At 50.7% G+C, this 14,965-nt stretch overlaps 1 protein-coding gene across 3 annotated transcripts in view; it reads left to right on the forward strand.

Annotated features, from left to right (window-relative positions):
• The window catches only part of SPECC1 (sperm antigen with calponin homology and coiled-coil domains 1), a 134,530-nt gene that overhangs the window by 59,596 nt on the left and 59,969 nt on the right, over window positions 1–14,965 (forward strand). For all 3 annotated transcript variants that reach the window (XM_015422065.1, XM_015422067.1, XM_015422066.1), the window contains 3 exons: window positions 2,360–2,567; window positions 5,395–5,468; window positions 10,103–10,281. In XM_015422065.1, the coding sequence (XP_015277551.1) occupies window positions 2,360–2,567; window positions 5,395–5,468; window positions 10,103–10,281 (461 nt within the window). The remainder of the gene's footprint in view (window positions 1–2,359; window positions 2,568–5,394; window positions 5,469–10,102; window positions 10,282–14,965) is intronic.

The raw sequence follows: 14,965 nt of genomic DNA on the forward strand, positions 1-14,965 counted from the left end.
TCAGATGGATCACTGGTCTGATCCAGCAGGACTCTTCTTATGTTCTTAATGCAGTGTTAGAACTGGAGCATTCACCCACTCCTGATACTGAGACATAGCAGAACTGACCCCTCTCAGAGGAAGGAGGAGGTTGATCATTGCATCTCTGCGCATTTTGCCCCTGCATCCTTCCGTCCGGGCTCTGCTTGTACACATGTGGATAATGCTAGCCCTTTTGTGCACTGTTTGCATCCAGTCAGCCCTGGCACAGACATGCCTGCCTTCGGAACGGGGCCGACTGCTGCAGCACAGCATCAGTTGCTGCTCTCTGCTTGTCTCTTTCCAGTCATGCCTGAACACAAGGGAGAAAGCTCCCCTGAGAGCCCACACTCTGAAAGCGGATTTTTCTGGTGTCAGAAGTGGAAAGAGTGCCTGCAGCTTGCATTCAGTGTTGGGCACTGCTGCCCTTCGGAAACACCCCCTTTCGCACACATCCCCTGCAAGGAAAGGCCCCGCGTTTGGACTCTGGAGTAAAATTACTGTTTGCAAAGAGCATCGCCGTCATTATTTCCTCCCTCCAAGTTCAGCCTTCAGCACTTCCTCCTCCTCTTCTCCTGGGCAGTTGGACATCATTAGGAGTCCGTGTTGCTGTGGGAACCCAGGTGTTCGTGCTGGGGGGGTGGTATTCTGATCAGCGAGCCTCGCACTTGTAACTCAAGCCTGCAATTAACCTTTGCTGGCTGCTGGGCTGGGTGTCCCGGCCTGGGGAGCAGCAGTCGCTGCAGAGGAAGAGGGAGCTGCCAAGAGCTGCCACCTGATTGGAAACCGGAGCCGTGTTTTGGCTGGCGGTGGGGGTGACGGCAGCCTGCAGGCGAGGAGGGAGGGCCCGCAGGAGGCCTGGCTTGGTGAGGAATTGCAGAGAAAAACCGACGACCTGTTTTGACTCCGCTCCGGGTTTTTATTGCTGGGAGGGTCTGCTTAACAACCACAAATTTCCTGCATTTTATTCTTTCCTTCCTCTGCGTTCAGGTGTAAGCCTCACTGAGGTGAGGGACCCCGTGTCAGGACTGTACCATTTCAGATTGCAAGGGGAGGCTCACCTGACAGAGAATTCTTCTCCATTTTTTTTTTTTAAAGTCCTGCACCACAGAAATCTAGCATGAAAGGCGGTGAGCACAGACCCTTTCCCCAGCACACCCAACTTCTGCTCACAGGGACTTTTTTTTTAAGGTGGTGCATTTGATTGTGGAAATCCCCACCTGCCATCTGAAGTGGTACAGCCCAGGTTCAGGCCCATGTGCTCCCTGAGGACGGGGCCTGAGGGAGACGGCAGTATGGGGTTGCCATCTGCGGACTGAGAAATTCCTGGAGGTTTGAGGGTGGAGCCCGGGGAGGGACTTCAGCGGTGTTTAAAAATTGGTTGCCCAAACAATTTAAAATTCTGCACTTAAGGTGAGAGTGATTCTGCAATGAATAAATTAAGCAAATGGAGCCAATCTGCATAATTCCTCTGATTTGGTATAATTTTAATTTGGATTCTGTTGTGGAGAGGAGCAGGGAAGAACAAGAAGAGATTGGATTTATACCCCGCCCTTCACTACCCAAAGGAGTCTCAGAGCTGCTTATAAACTCCTTTCCCTTCCCCACAACAGACACCCTGTGAGGTAGGGAGGGCTGAGAGAGCTCTTTCAGGGACTGCTCTTGAGAGAACAGCTCTGAGACAACTTGTGACTGACCCAAGGTCACTCCAGCAGCTGCATGTGGAGGAGTGGGGAATCAAACCTGGTTTTCTCCAGATTAGAGTTTGCTTCTCTTAACCGCTATACCAAAAGGGCAGCAGGAGGAGATTGGATCTATACCCCACCCTTCACTTGGAGTCTCAGAGTGGCTTACAATCTCCTTTCCCTTCCCCTCCCCACAGCAGACACCCTGTGAGGTAGGTAGGGCTGAGAGAGCTCTTTCAGGGACTGCTCTTGAGAGAACAGCTCTGAGACAACTTGTGACTGACCCAAGGTCACTCCAGCAGCTGCATGTGGAGGAGAGGGGAACCAAACCCGGTTCTCCCATATTAGAGTCTGGGCTCCTGAGCACTACACAAAACACTGTTGAGGCTCCTCCCCTCCCCAAAGGCGATGTTAAATCTTCGTGCCCTTCTAGACCACTGGAAAGGAGCACTGTGATTTCATGAAGCGTTTCCCCCGTGTCCCTGAATGATCATAAGGGCTAGGAACTTGGCTCTTGTTTTCAGAAAGTAAAGCTGAGAATCGCAGGACAAAATGAATTCTGTCCCCACAACCGTATCCTCCTCCTGCACCTCTGCAGAATTGGGGCACTCACACTGCCAGCTTCTCCAGGTTTCTTTCCTTTCCCCCGTGCCCAGGTGGAGAAGGAGCGGGGGCAGCTGAAGGAGCAGTGCGAGCGGCAGGCGGAGCAGCTGAGCCGAGCCAGCCTCCAGCTGCAGGAGAAGACCTCAGAGAACGAAACCGAGATCCGGAACCTGAAGGAGACCATCTTTGAGCTGGAAGACCAGGTGGAGCAGCATCGGGCCCTCAAGCTGCATGACAACCAGACCATCAGCGATTTGGAAAGTAGGTGGAACTGTGTGTGTGTGTGGGGGGGGGACAGGACAGGACGGCCTCTTAGCAGAGGTCAGTTAGCAAATCTGGTAGGGTTGCCATTCCCCATTTGGGGGTGGGGGAACCCCTGGAGGTCCTCCTGCTGCTCAGCAGGAGGAAATCCCCCCCCCCCGCCAAACAGCAATGTCACTGGAAATAAACACAACATGCCTACATGAGGAGGTGACCTGGTGACGTCTGTCGGGGGATGACGCTCTGGTTTGGGGGCAAAACTCTATGGTTTGAGGCTGATTTCACCATAAAGTTTTGCCAAAAAAACAGAGTGTCACCCCCGACGGCACCGACATGCCCACGTTGCTTCGGGGTGCCATAGGCATGTCACGCAATGACACTTCAGGCTCCCAGAACATCCCCCACCCCTCCCCATGACATTTCCAACAGGCTTGGCAACCCTACAATTTGGTGAGATTTCCGTTCCCCCGCCCCAATAAAAAACCTTCAGATCTGAATTTTCAGGTTGATTATGTCAATGGGAAAACTGCAAAAACTGTCAAGATTTTCCCCCCAGTAGGTGAAGGAACTAGCAGTGAATGTAATCAGTGGCTAGTTTACTAGCGGGGCCATTTTGAGAAGGGGGCGGAGGTTGCTGGGCGTGTCACTTCCTGTCCCCATCATGGCCCAGTCCTGCCAGCTGTGTAGAATCTGACCGAGGTGGTCCAGGATTCAGTTCCAGCTCCAAGTGTCTGGCTAGGCGCCCTCCTGAGAAGCTCCCCAGGAAGGCATGAAAGAGACTGGCCTTCCCAGCTGCTTGTGTTCAGGGATTAGAGGGTACACTGCCTCGGAATGGGGAGGTTCCATTTTAGCTATCCTGGCTGACAGCTGTTGGAAAGCAAGCCAGTTCCTTTGTTTTATTTATTGTACACACAGTTATCGCACAGTTTGCCCAAAGCTCACCAATGAGATTCAGGCATCTGATTTGAACACAGGGTTCCTACACCCAAAATGTAACTCTTTAGCCCCCACCACCACCGGTTTTATGGCAGAGAGTCTTCAAGGAGGGGTGGGCCACTCTGTTCCCCTCATTTCCCGAAAGTGGACATCGGGCAGTCAAACACACACACACACACCCCCCCGCAGCACTCATGCCCTCGAAACATTTTTTCCTCCAGGGATTTGGGAGCCCGCCTTCAAAGGATTAGATAGTTTTCCTTCCTTTTTTAAAAAATTCAATCATGTCTTTAATTTGGAGTAAATAACATCCGTGATTGGCAATGTTCATAAAATGTGGGTTTTATTCTCTTTTAGCACTGTGTAAATTAAAACGTTTGCAAGCAGAACTGGATCAGGCAAAGCTGGCAAGGTTTTTTATCATCCTTCCCAAAATAGAATCACTTTTGCAGTGCCATTTTATAGGCAGCATGCTGTTCCTGGGGTGTTGGTTTTTTTTGGGGGGGGGCAACATTCCATGCTCTCCCCTCTCACAGGTGCATTGTATTGTCAATGCAAATCTGACAGGTGTAATTCTTGTGTGCACAAACAAACATGCCCAAAGGTCTCACTTAGGACCAGATCCAGCAGGATAGTACAGGAATGTAAGATCGCCATCTGCTGGCAGAAAATGCTGAGCTTTGATCACAAGAAGACTGCATGATAAAAGAGGAAATAGCTAATTTTTACAAAGCCCAGACTTTAGCAAGTTTGGGTGGGAATTTTTTTTTTTGAAAAATTGATCTCTGTTTTTCTTTTTTCCCTCCTGAGGGAAGTACCCGAGGGGTACTTTTATTTTGGCCCGTACGAAGCTGTATAGAAAGGCCCAAGTTCAGATATTTGCGAACACAAAAGAATAGAAGAAGAAGAGAAGAGATTGGATTTATACCCCGCCCTTCACTTGGAGTCTCAGAGCGGCTTACAAACTCCTTTCCCTTCCCCTCCCCACAACAGACACCCTGTGAGGTGGGTGGGGCTGAGAGAACTCTGACACAAACTGCTCTTTTTCAAGGACAGCTGTGCCAGAGCTTGTGACTGACCCAAGGTCACATCAGCAGGTGCAAGTGGAGGAGTGGGGAATCAAACCCGGTTCTCCCAGATTAGAGTCCGCGCACTTAACCACTACACCAAACTGGCTCTCAATAATAATGGTGGCCAGTGGCTTGGTTGGCTTTGGAAACAGATCCAGGCCAATCGATGAGAATATTACTTCTGTCGCTGACCAGGACATCTAAACTGAACCTCCATGTTAAAAATCCGTTTACCTTAGAGCACAAAATTCATGGGATGGGCAACAAAAGGTTGCTACGATTCACCTCTGGGCAGTCCTTCAGAATTTCCCGGAAGGAGCATCTGTCTGGCTCTTGTTGGAAACAGGATGCTGGGCTAGATGGACCGCTGGTCTGAGCTAGCTTTGGGCTAATCAGTAGTATGAAATCCCCCCCAAGTCCCACAACACTTTGAGAGGCAAAAGGTTCCTTGTGGGGTTGAAGGCAGCCCTGGATAAGAAAGGACATTCCTCTTCCGCTGTCCTGTCTGTGATTTCTGAGACTGGATCTCCTGCCCAAAGATGAAACCTTTGCCCCTTGGATCAAACTCCCCCACTCAGCCTGCAAGGGCTCCCCAGAGACTCAGGCCACCATTGTCTCTGTTAGTTCTGCCAGTGAGCCCTGGCTGGTAAGCCGAGTTCTTCCTTCCTCTGTTTCATTTCTCCCAATAACCCTGGTAGGTAGGCTAGGCGAAGAGGGGTCCAACCTCACCCAGTGGGGCTTTGAACACGGTCAGCCACTGCGACCACGATACTAATTTTCAGCATATCACAAGAGAATCTTCTCCTCTGAACTTTCCCCAGGTAATCTGCTGAAACTGGAGGACCAGAAGTTGGACTTGGAGAGGCAGCTGAAGGCCCTGAACAAGCAGATCAAGGTGATGCTCTGGGCCAGCTCCGGTTGACTTCTGCAGGGCATGCACAGGGCAGTGTGCTCGGAGGGGCGCCCTGCGGGTCAGATCTGCCCCTCTCTCACCCAGCGGTGGGCTGCCTGCAGATGGCGTGGGGCACGATTAATCAGAAACGATTAAAGAGATTTGGAGGTTGCTTATTGAGAACAGCAGCATGCTTTTCCGGCTGCAGGGATTTGAAGCCTGTAAACAAGGCACCTTGGGTGACATCCCACCTTACAGTGGAAGAGGCAGGACACACCAAATCCAGAATTATGATGCTGGCTTACCCATTAGTCCTCCTTGCTCGGAACTCCGTGCTCCGACTGGCAGTAGCTGTCCAGGCCCTGCGGCAGAGAAGGCTCTCGCCCGATGCTGGATATCCTTTTAACCAGAAGTGCTGGGGAAGGAACACAAATCATTTGGCATACAAACCAGAGGCCCTGTCAGGAAGCAGTGGCCCCTCCCTATCTGAAAGACCTCTAGGCCATCAAGGCCAGTAAAGTTCAGCCATCTCCCCCCCTCCCTTTTTCTCTTTCTTTTTTCGTTTTTTTTTTCTTTTTCTTCTTTTTTCTTTCTTTTTTCTTTTTCTTCTTTCTTCATTTTTCTTTGTCTTCTTTTTTCTTTTTCCTTTTTCCTTTTTCTTTTTCTTCTTTTTTCTGTTTTCCTTTTTTTCCTTTAAGCCATCTCAACCTCCCTATGGAAGAAAGGCAGCTAAAAATGTTACAATTTATTGATGGGTTAATTAAAGGTTGCTTGGACTGCAACAGCCCTCCAAAGGAAGTTCCAGGGGGTAGCCGGGTTAGTCTTTCATGGCAAACTAAAGCAGAAGTTCAGCGGCTCCTTAAGGACTAACAACGTTTATTCCAGCACGAGCTTTTGCAAGATATCCCTTCTTCGGATGCTGCAAAGAAGAAATAATGTTTAGAGGTTTTAATAGGGAAAAATCAGAGAGGAGGAGAGGAGGAGGAGGAGTTGGATCAGAGAGAGGCCCGGTGTGAATCCTGTTCCAGATCTTTCTGGTGTGACTCCCTGTGTGAGCGGCTGGAACAGATCTGGGTGTTAAACGTGATGGAGGAGGAGAGAAATCAGAGGTGCTTGTGGGGTACAAATAAACAGAAGTGCAGTGAAGCAGGATAAACAACAACTAAGCAGGGGGGGGGGAAACAGTCAGGAGCCTGAAAAAATTAGCTGGCATCAGTAACGAGTTACAATAGGATGCAACACATCAAGAAGAAACCGTGAAAGTCTCAAAAAAAAGTGTGGCCTGTTGAGCTGTTAAAAAGGTAAAGGTTCCCTTGCTCGAAAGCCAGTCGAATACGACTCTAGGGTGCGGTGCTCTTCTCTGTTTCAAAGCCGAAGAGCCAGCGCTGTCCGAAGACGTTTCCGTGGTCATGTGGCCGGCATGACTAAACACCAAGGCGCACGGAACGCTGTTACCTTCCCACCAAAGTGGTACCTGTTTATCTACTTGCAATTTCTTGCTTTCGAACAGCTAGGTTGGCAGGAGCTGGAACTAGAGATGGGAGCTCACTCCGTCATGCGGCAACTCGGGTCTCGATTCGAACTGCTGAACTACTGACCTTCCACAGCCTGCAGTTCAGCGTCTTAACCACTTGAGCCACCGCAGCTGTTAGAAGATATATAATGTCAGGAAGCCATTTTTCTCCCGGCCAGTCTGACCAGGGAACCTGGAGGTTTTTTGTCATCTTTTGGGCATGGAGCAGGGGACACTGGAGGTGTGTGGGGGGGTGGTAGTTGTGAATTTCCTGCATTGTGCAGGGGGTAGGACTAGATGACCCTGGAGGTCCCTTCCAACTATGAGTTGAGTAATGAAACGCGAATATTTGTTTAGGCCAGAGTGAGAGTGTCCAGTTTCCTGATGAGTTCTAACTGAGTAATTTTCTGTTGTATTCTCCCTTTGAATTAAAAAAAAAATAGAGCAGAGACTTTCAGATCTGCAACGGTACATTCCAGGAGATTAAAGTGTTCCCCCTCTGGTTTCTTGACGTTGCGACCTGTTATGTCCAGCACTTTGTGTTCATTGATTCCCTTATGCAGGGACCGATGTTCCCTCTACGCTGTGGAGTCCTGTGAGCAAAAATTCTACTCTGTGAGCTGCTGGCATTAAAGCTGTGAGCCAGCAATTTGGCTACTGCGTAAATCAGTTTGCTCTGGAGCCGTCCTTCCTGAGCTAAGGCAAAAATCTGTGAGCCGGAGGCTAAAAAACTGTGAGCTATCTCACACTAACTCAGCTTAGAGGGAACACTGGCAGGGACTGACTTTCGTCCAGGGTAGGTGTCAGGTTAAGCAGCAAGTAAATCTCCACACACATTTCCAAGGAAGCGTTATGCTTTATTAGATTACAAAACGGGTACTATATCCACAGGATTATTGTTAGGAATGACCCATGGGGCGAAAAACATCCTTACATATAGCAGGATGAGGCAAATGGCTTAGCAAATGAAATTCGAGCGCGCGCGCGGGGGAATTCTCCCAGCGGGAGGATACATGATAAGCGGGAGAGTCGCAGTGCCTCATGAGAGCCGAAAGATTCACACCAGGGGTGGAATACAAGCCCTCCCTCCTTCACAAGGCCAGACAGATAACGCCGTCTGGCAGTACTGGCTCTCACGGTCTCCCTAGCATTGTTTACTGCAAGCGGCAAAGCAGCGAGCAAGCCAGGATCAGAGAAGGGAACAAGCAAAACATGGCAGCTAGCGGACAGTAGGGAGCAGAAGGGCATCGTTGGCCTTTGGCATGCGATGACCTGCAAGTGGGTGAGCTCAGGACGGTGTAGCTGAAAGTTGGCATGTAGGTCTGTTGCAGGGCTGGGTTCCTGGGTTTGTGGTTTTCATGAGGAGCGAGGCAAGGGACAGCCCGCAGCTGGAGATGCGTTGAAGTGGCTGAAGTCATGAGCTTCCGGAGGGCGGCCATGTTGGTCTGCCGTAGTACAGCAGGACTGGAGTCCACTAGCACTTTGAAGGCCAACGAAATTTTCTTTCGTGAGTCCCAGCTCCCTTTGACAGACCCGCATCTGAGGAAGGGCGCCTCGCCTCTCGAAAGCTTCTACCCCGAAAAACTTGTTGGTCTTTAAGGTGTAGCTGTGGACTCCGATCTTGTTTTCAAGTTGTGAGCACTGTTCCCTCTAAGCTGAGTTAGTGTGAGCTAGCTCACAGTTTTTAAGCCTCCGGCTCACACATCTTTGTCTCAGCTCAGGCAGGATGGCTCCAGAGCAAACTAATTGATGCAGCAGCCAAATCGCTTGTTCACAACTTTAATGCCAGCAGCTCACAAAGTAGATTTTTTGTTCACAAGACTCCACAGCTTAAAGGGAACATTGGTTGTGAGCCATAGGCAACGGCTGGCGGTGCTCTGTTCTTCCCTCCTTTTGAAGTCTGTCGCCAGAGGCTGGCGCTTGGAACTAGTGATCATGATAGTAAAATTTATCGTGTCGCCATCAGCCGTCACAATGTTTAAAAATGTACAAATTAGACAACTTACAGACAACTGGAATTTGAATGAGAATGAAATTATAGCAGCCTCTAACACCTGCTCATTCAGTATCTAAACTAATTAGGATCTTAAATACAGATACCCATACACAGCCTCAAACATTGCCGTTTTACATCGCCGCTTTACAGTTGAATTTCATTTTACTATGTTCTGGGCCCTGATTTCACTAGCCGCTAAGGCGAAGAGTGCTACCCTTTAGGAAACTGTAGGGTCTGCGTCTGGGAGCAGAAATATTAATTTGTCGATGTCAGGAAAATTCCGCAGTTGATCTGTTATTGCAGTCAAGAATTTACATCTCGGTTCCCAGTACAATGGGCAGACCGTGACATCATGAAATGGTCCTCCATGCAAGTTTTACAGATACAAATACGTTGATCCTGGGGTATTTTTAAATATCGTCCTAGGCAGGGCTTTTTTTGTAGAAAAAGCCCAGCAGGAACTCATTAGCATAATAGGCCATACCCAACAGCAGGAACTCATTAGCATATTAGGCCACACCTTAGGCCACATCCCCGTGTTACCAGAAGTGTGGTCATCCAGCCACACTCACCTTTTGCTTCTTATTCTGTTTACCTTGTTTGTTGTCAAAACCCAGGGCTTTTTTTGTAGCAGGAACTCCTTTGCATGTTAGGCCACACACCCCTAATGTAGCCAATCCTAATGAGTTTCTGCTGTTGGGTGTGGCCTATTATGCTAATCAGTTCCTGCTGGGCGTGGCTAACTCGGGAGCCAGCCGGAACTCCGTTCCTGTGCGTTCCTGCCCCAAAATAGCCCTGGTCCCAGGAGTGATTCTGTTGGCATAGTCTGGAAACGCTTTGTCGACCTGCTCCTTTACTCCAAAGGAAGGAAGGAAGAACGGTCTTTCTCCCGGCCTTTTACTGGAGACCTTTAAAGTGATGATGCCCGGCAAAGAATTCGGAACCTTCTATGGGCCACCTTTAGTCCTGTGCCCCTCCCATCTCTTAGGCTGCCTGTATTATTGTCGGGTGCTGTACGCGAAGAGAGGGTGGCGGTCTGGCGCTCAGGGTCCTGGCGAACCTCCGCCCTTTGCCTTTCCCTTCCAGCCGGGCTCAGACCTCCCCCTCTGTTCTTTCCCCTTCCCGTAGGAGGACACGGAAGAGTGGCGCCGTTTCCAAGCAGACCTCCAGACGGCGGTGGTGGTGGCGAACGACATCAAGTGCGAGGCCCAGCAGGAGCTGCGGACCACCAAGCGGCGGCTGCTGGAGGAGGAGGAGAAGAGCGCCCGGCTGCAGAAGGAGCTGGAGGAGGCACAGGGGACCCGGAGGTAGGGGGCCGGGGAGCGCCCGCCCTTCCGCTCTCAGGCGCCAAACGGGCATGGGGGGGGCGGGCTTTGGCCCCAGGGTGGCACACTCTACTTCCGTCCCGGTGGGCACACTTGCACCCTCGTGCCGTTTCTCTCTCTTGTGTATCTTTCCTGGCAGGTTTTGTTGTCTCCCGCTCCAAACGTCTTCCAGCACTGTTTGTTTCACGTGCCATGCTGGCCTCTTGTCTCCCCGACCCAAATCCCCGGTAATCCTGCTGGTGCTGAGACACTAGCCGGGACTCCCCCCTCCGGCACTCGTCACGGATCGCCATCACCTAATCCTGTTAACAGAATAATCCTATTAATGGATTCTTCCCCCCCCTTTTCTTTTGGATTAAGGCCGGCAAGCAAAAGGTAACTGGATAACTGGATAGTCTGCAGGGCTTCCTAGCGCCCGGCCTGGATAGCCTCCCCAAAAGGGACATCTGTGACACGTGCCGAATATTGGCTTAGCCTACCTGAGAGGTTTAAGAAAAAAACAAAACCCAGCTGTTCCGTTTTGTACCCGTTTCCACCCACATCTTGTTTTCCAAGTGGGAACGTTTTTGGTTGCAGCAGGAGGGACGGAGGGTGAGGCTGTCTCCAAAGGACGGTGCTCTAAATTCTTAGCCCCCCCCCCCCCCCACCCCCTCCGCCGGCGTTTTACACGTGCTCACTTAAATTAGGCTGGGGTGGGGGGTGGGGAGTGTTCCCTCTAAGCCAAGTTAGCGTGAGCTAGCACACAGTTTTTTAGCCTTCAGCTCACACCTTTTTGTCTTAACTCGGGGAGGACGGCTCCAGGGCGAACTAATTTATGCAGTGGCCAGATCGCTTGCTCACAACTTTAATGCCAGCGGCTCACAGAGTAGAATGTTTGCTCACAGGACTCCACAGCTTCGAGGGAGCATTGGCGGGGACCTGTCTCCGAGGTTCCGTGGGCTCAGCGAGGTTATGGAAGGAGATCGGAGGTAGCTTAAGAGAGTTATTTGTTTAAGGAGCACGTGCTTTACAAGTGGGCAATAGAAAAGAAATATCGTTCTTGTTCAGCTAGCAGGTCACGGGCATTTGAATGCACAGTGCTTGGCCGTTGAGCCGTAGGGGTTTCTGTTGGGCGTGGCAGCCTCCGCAAGGAAGGAGAGCTGCTTGCTGCCGTTCAGGGGTTTGTACTCCTGTGCCGCTACTCAATGCTGCCTCACTGAGATTTTAAGCATCATGGTCCACGTCCCACCCGGAAGGGACAATATCCACCCGGACGGCTGTATCCTCTTAGCCCCCTCACTTCCAAACTGTGTGGGGAACAAGCTCAAGCACACCATGGGATATCAAGTGAAAATTAGCTCATTGCCAGGGTGAATGAAAAATGCCAGCCAACAGAGGAAGGAGCCTGCCTGTCGTGACCCTGCACGATTCTCTGATCTGGCCTGGCCACAGTCAGTTTTAAAAGGGGATTAGATAGATTAATGGAGGAGAGGTCTATCAGTGGTTACTAGCCATGGTGATTATGGGGAACTTCCACATTCAGAGGCAGTAAACCTCTGAATCCCAGAGCCAGGAGTCAACATCAGGGGAAGGCTTTGGTCTCTGTGCCCTGTTGCTGGCTGTCGAGAGGAACTGGCTGGCCCCTGTGTGAGACCGGATTCTGGATTAGATGGACCATTGGTCTGATCCAGCAGGGCACTTGCTGTGTTCTTATATCAGGGATTTTGCTACTTCTGTGCATTGGATGGGACTGAATCGTTCTGTCCCCTCTCGATGCAAAGACACAGCAAAATCAGCCAGCATCAGAGGAGTGTGACCGTTGCAGCTGCGTATGAAGCCTGTTCTGGATTGTCCTCCTTCCAGTCAGGAGGCATGTTCAGAACAGGGACTCATGCAGAAACAAAGGAATTCTTCACAAGAATGGGGAATTCTTACACGGTCTAGAAACATGTGCCTCCAGTTGTAATTCAGCACAACTGGTGTGCATCGGAAATCTGGGAAACGCTGACCTAGTCTCAGCGAGTGACCAGTACGTCTGATTTCAGAAACGGATCGCTTAGGGAAAGGGACTCAGCACCAGTGTTCCCTCTAAGCTGAGGTCGTGTGAGCCAGCTCACAGTTTTTTAGCCTCCGGCTCACACATTTTTGTCTTAGCTCAGGAAGGATCGCTCCAAAACAGACTGATTTATCCATTAGCCAAATGGCTCGCTCACAACTTTAGTGCCAGTAGCTCACAAAGTAGAATTTTTGCTCACAAGACTCCGCAGCTCAGAGGGAGCATTGCTCAGCACCGGCTAATGTACCCGTTTCTCTTGCATTTGTTGCTTCACGCCTTCTGCTGGAAACCAACTTGTGGCTTCCTGACCTGGGTGGGCGAGGCTAGTCTGATCCTGGAAGCCAAGCCAGGGGTCGGCCCAGCTTAGTCCTTGGATGGAGGCCATCGAGAATGTATTTATTTTTATTTATCTATTTATTTATTATATTTCTATCCCGCCCTCCCCGCGAACGGGCTCAGGGCGGCTCACAAACAGGGGCAACATGTGCCGATATAAAACATTTAAAAACAGAATAAAACAACATCCTTAACAATAATAAAGTGTTCGGTGATGTTACCCAGTTAGTCGTATCAAGATGGTGACCTAGATAGATATTGCCCTATAGATGTTACACTTCAGTGGTACCGATCCGTCGCAGTGTTGTGGCTAGATCTTTATAATAGGCCATCCCGACTGTCCCATTATTACCGCAGGACAATTGGTGGTGGTGGCAGTGGCGGCTCCTAAGTGAACGCCTGGCGGAAGAGCTCCTTCTTGCAGGCCCTGCGGAACTGTGAGAGGTCCCGCAGGGCCCTGATCTCCTCCGGGAGCTCGTTCCACCAGGTAGGAGCCGCCACTGAAAAGGCCTTAGCCCTGGTTGCCACTAGCCTGGCCTCCCTGGGGCCTGGGATCACTAATCGATGTTGGGCCCCGGACCGTAGTGCTCTCTGGGGTATGTATGGGGAAAGGCAGTCCCTCAGGTATGTCAGACCCTGGTCATATATATACCGCTGTCACAATGCAGAGACAGGCAACGGCAGGCCACCTCTGAACGCCTCCTGCCTTGAAAACCCGAGGGGGTTGCCGTCAGTCAGCTGGGAGTGGATGGTACTTCCTGTCGCCAGCTTTTGGCCAGGGTTCCCCGGGCATCCCAAACACCTGGCGTGTGTTTGCGTGCCAGGATGGGAGCGGACATGACACCTCTCTCCAGGGCAGAGAATCAGACCTGCTCCCCGATTGGTGGCAGCTGGCCTGGAGCTCCGGTGCTTCTGCTGGAGAGACAGACTTGGCGCAGGATTCTTGTCGATTTCCCCCAAACAGTGTGTGTTTCTCTTCCAAGAGAAGTTAACTTTTCGAAAAAGATGTTTGGTATATATTTTGAATTTTTATTCTGGATTGATGGGATTGTAGCCGCTGGGATTGCGTCTTGGATTGTCTGCCATGCTTCCTCCAAGGCACATTGGAAGCGTTGGAAACAGTAGATCGATTCACTGGTCCGGCGCCAGTGAGAATAATCACCTAAAAACATAATTCAGCCGTTGGAATAATCACCTAAAAACATTTTGACCGTCTGAAAAGTTGCTGCCAGTTTAATTGGGCAGCAAGTTTTATTTTTCCCAAGCGGCTCGTTGTCTTTAGCGCACGTATTTATCGAGAACTGCAGACAATCACAGCGTTCCCTTTGATGAGAGATGCCTGCCTACTGCAACGGAGGCCGTGTTGGGGAGCTACACTTTCTCATTTACAGTGCCGTTTTTTTTACTTCCGTGCAGATCGGTCAATTAAAACTCATACTTAAATCTGATTTTAAATCTCCATTAATACATAGTCATGTGCACATTTGTCAGCCGTCACAGTGGGTCAGACGTGCTTGGGAAAATCTTGGTGCCTGATTTGTACTTTGGGGGCTTTTGTCAAATTGAACCCTAAACCTGAATTCCCATCCAGCATTTCTTGACCGCAGGTCCCCCTCCCCGAGAGCCATGACACCTTTATGTTTCGGCCACGCTTTCTCCCACAAAGGTAAAAAGGCATTGCTGGTCGGATGCACTAGCATTCCCAGAATGAAAGACCCAGGTGGGCTGTTGATCCCCTTGGCTGACGGTCTTAAGAAGGAATTTGAGCTTAATCCAGCCGTCCCGGAGGACGCCCCCTTCATTAAGCAGCCTTGCTTTACACGGACCTGTCTGTCTGTCTCCGGTTTTGCTCGTTTGCGTCTGTCCGGCTTCCTTGTTGCATCGCTCTCGGGTACCGTCGAACCGTCAGCCGCTTCCTCTGCGCCCAGCAGCGCCGCTTCCGTTCTGTTGTTTTGCTGGCGAGCCGAGTTCTGAATCGCTCTTTCCCTTAGGATTGTTAACGTCGGCTAAACTGCCGTGTGCTCAGAGTGTCGGCTTGGTTCTGTGTTGCAGTGGGGCTCAACCTGTTTGGAGGGTGGAACCCCGCCCCCAGTGCCCAGTGCTCCAGGGGAAGTCATCGGGTCCTGATTGTCAGAAACGCCAGTAGCATCCTTGACAAAGAAACACAGCCTTCAGCTCCTGCTCCGAGAAGAAGCTCTGCCACCGATGTAAACCATGCAAATCAAACTCTTCTTTCTCGTATTTTTGCATCACGTGTTCTGGAACTCCACCCCCCCCCCCCCCCCCCCCCACCGC

The sequence above is a fragment of the Gekko japonicus genome, unplaced genomic scaffold (genome assembly GCF_001447785.1).
Source record: "Gekko japonicus isolate JY-2015 unplaced genomic scaffold, Gekko_japonicus_V1.1 scaffold182, whole genome shotgun sequence".
NCBI lineage: Eukaryota > Metazoa > Chordata > Lepidosauria > Squamata > Gekkonidae > Gekko > Gekko japonicus.